The 2,674-nt window shown below is 36.3% G+C and overlaps 2 protein-coding genes across 2 annotated transcripts in view; both read right to left on the bottom strand.

The window, feature by feature from the left end:
* Positions 1-2,674, bottom strand: part of BRWD1 (bromodomain and WD repeat domain containing 1) — a 197,519-nt gene that overhangs the window by 167,691 nt on the left and 27,154 nt on the right. Inside the window, exon 4 of the mRNA XM_006870863.1 lies at positions 409-559. The gene's annotated coding sequence lies outside the window, so the exon portion shown is untranslated. The remainder of the gene's footprint in view (positions 1-408; positions 560-2,674) is intronic.
* LOC102811804 (bromodomain and WD repeat-containing protein 1-like) overlaps positions 395-2,674 on the bottom strand; it is a 29,617-nt gene continuing 27,337 nt past the window's right edge. The window contains exon 5 of the mRNA XM_006870842.1: positions 395-559. Within this exon, the coding sequence (XP_006870904.1) occupies positions 395-559 (165 nt within the window). The remainder of the gene's footprint in view (positions 560-2,674) is intronic.

The following is a 2,674-nucleotide window of genomic DNA, read 5'->3' as shown; positions in this document are numbered from 1 at the left end:
TTTGGTTCATATTTTCAAACTGCTATCAAATTTAGAAAATTTCAGGATCTAAATATCAAATGAGATACTTCTAACATTTAAAAGACTTTATTAAACATACAGTTACATTCAGTGAAGTTAAAACTAAGCTACAAAATGGAAAAATAAGAACTCACATTAATAAAACCTCAAACACATCTCAGAATTCAAGATTTTTAGCTTAACATCTATACCTTAATCATTTTTAAATGCAGGACTCATTAAACACTTAATAAAATTTATTGTACTATGCTAAATGCAGAGAATTATATAGTCCACAGTATGATTTATAGTTACATATCACCTTTCTTCCACAATGCTTACATTACTTCACAATTATAATTTTTAAACTAATAATACAAAGCAGAACACTTCTTCAAATTAAGGTACCTTTTGCTGTACGTAGCAAAGACTGTCTTCCTGCACCAAGTAAAGAAGTCACTCTTGAAATACTGGGTGGAATTTCTTTATCCAAAATAGGACCAATGCGCTGGCAGATTTGCAACAGATGATCAGGAGCCACATGTTTATTAGACAAGACCTGTTTAAAGAGCAAGTTTTGAAATATTGTTTACAAAAAAATATTAAATACTTAAGAGATAAAGCTAGCAAACATGAAAATCATGTACATTCAAAGCTACAAAACACTCAGAAATCAAAGACCTAAATAAAAGTGTAGAAAGACCATGTTCAAGAGTCAGAAAACTCTATATATTTTTTTCAAATGATGTTCAGTGCTATAGGGTTGGTTCCAACTCATAGTGACGCTGTTGTTAAGTGCCGTCGAGTGGGTTCCAACCATTTTGCTTCCACATAATTTTGTGAAAAAATTTAAGTTGGTGAAAAAAAGAAGCATACAATTATACATTTTGTTCATAGCAACCCTGTATAGGGTTTCTGAGAAGCAACTGGTAGGTCTGAACCGCCGACCTTGTGGCTCAAACTGACCTTGCAGTCCAGCACATTATCCTATCTTGCAGTGCCACACCAGGATTCCATAGCAACCCCTGTTGTTGTTGCATGTTGTTATTGTTGTTGTTAGGTATCATCGAGTCGGTACAGACTCATAGCGACCTTATGCACAGCAAAAGGAAACACTGCCCGATCCTGGGCCAACCTCACTACTGTGGCCACGCTTGATCCATTGGTGCTGCCACTTGGCTAATCCATCTCACTGGGGGTCTCCCTTTTTATCTCTGACTCTCCACCTTACCAAACATAATATTATTCTCCGGCAACTGGCCCTCCTGACAATATGTCCAAAGTATATGAGATGAAGTTTGGCCATCCTGGCCTCATGGTTCTCCCCTAAATTGATCTATAGAGTCAAAGCAATGCCACTTAAATTCTCAGCAGGCTTTTTTTTAATTGACTGTTTTAAAATTAGTATTTATAAAGATCATATGGAAATGCAAATGCTCTAGAAAAGACAAAACAACTTTGAAAAAGAGCAGAGTAGCAGGGCTAACGTTACCTGATTTTAAGAATTGTTATAAAGCTATGGTAAATCAAAACAGCACAGTAATGGCATATACTGAAAAATCAGTGGAACAAATAAGAGTCCAGAAAACCACACAGCACATAAAGACAAACAATTTTTGACAAAGGTACAAAGGCAATTCAGTAGAAAAACGACATTTTTAAAAAACAAATGTCACTAGACAAATTACTCTGAATTGAGTGAAGGTTTACAGACAAGATCATCAGTTTTATAATCAACAAATCATATGTTGTTTCATATCAATGATTGCAATCCTCTCCATAAAACAACAGTTCTCCTTATCTCCCTGTTGCTATGCATGTATAAACAGCTTATCTTCTTTCAAAATCCTATATATGTGGGATATATATATGTTTTACTGTATCTTATAAGGAACTTATGTTACAATGTAACTTTCAACATTAAACAATTATAAAACAACCCAAATTTTTTAATGGGCAAAAGACTATGAAAGACCCTTCAAAAATCATGCAGATGGCAAATAAGCACATGTAAAGTTATTCAATCATTAGTAATTGGCAAAAAAAAAAAATTAAAACCATAATGAAATACCACTACACACTTAACAAGAATTCCTCCCATTACCACTCAGCCTGTATCTCTGTCCATGTATCAACAAGCAGAACACTACTATTCCAATATCTCTACCCCCTTTAGTCCTTGCACACCTCCCTGTGTCGTCACCTATCTTCATCATTCTTCTGCCACCCTCCCTCTTCTTGTATACTGCCTTCCCCGTTACCTGAGTTAAATGTGTCTAGGATGAGCACTCAACCTCAATGATGGTTTGAAACTCTAAGTAGGTGGGTTCAACTCTATTAGCCACCTCTCAGAATCTTTTACAGGATCGCTATGAATCGGAACTGACATGACAGCACTTAACATGATACATAGGATATATACCTAGAAGACTTGGTGTAGCACTGGACCACAAGGTCGGTTTGAATTAAAAGGTCGGCAGTTCACTGCAGAAACCCAAACCAACTCAACGACACTTAACAACAACAACCAAGTAGAGGAATGGATGGGTCATAAGGTACTGCTATTTCCAACTTTCTGAGGCATTGCCATAGCAGAGTGGTTGAACCATTTCAAAGTCCCACCAGCAATGTTAGGAGGGTACTAATCTCTCTACACCCTGGCCAGCATTTGTTG

Source organism: Chrysochloris asiatica, unplaced genomic scaffold (genome assembly GCF_000296735.1).
Source record: "Chrysochloris asiatica unplaced genomic scaffold, ChrAsi1.0 scaffold00154, whole genome shotgun sequence".
Taxonomy (NCBI): domain Eukaryota; kingdom Metazoa; phylum Chordata; class Mammalia; order Afrosoricida; family Chrysochloridae; genus Chrysochloris; species Chrysochloris asiatica.
Note: the sequence above shows the minus strand (reverse complement) of the source record. Positions and strands in the feature narration are given on the sequence as shown.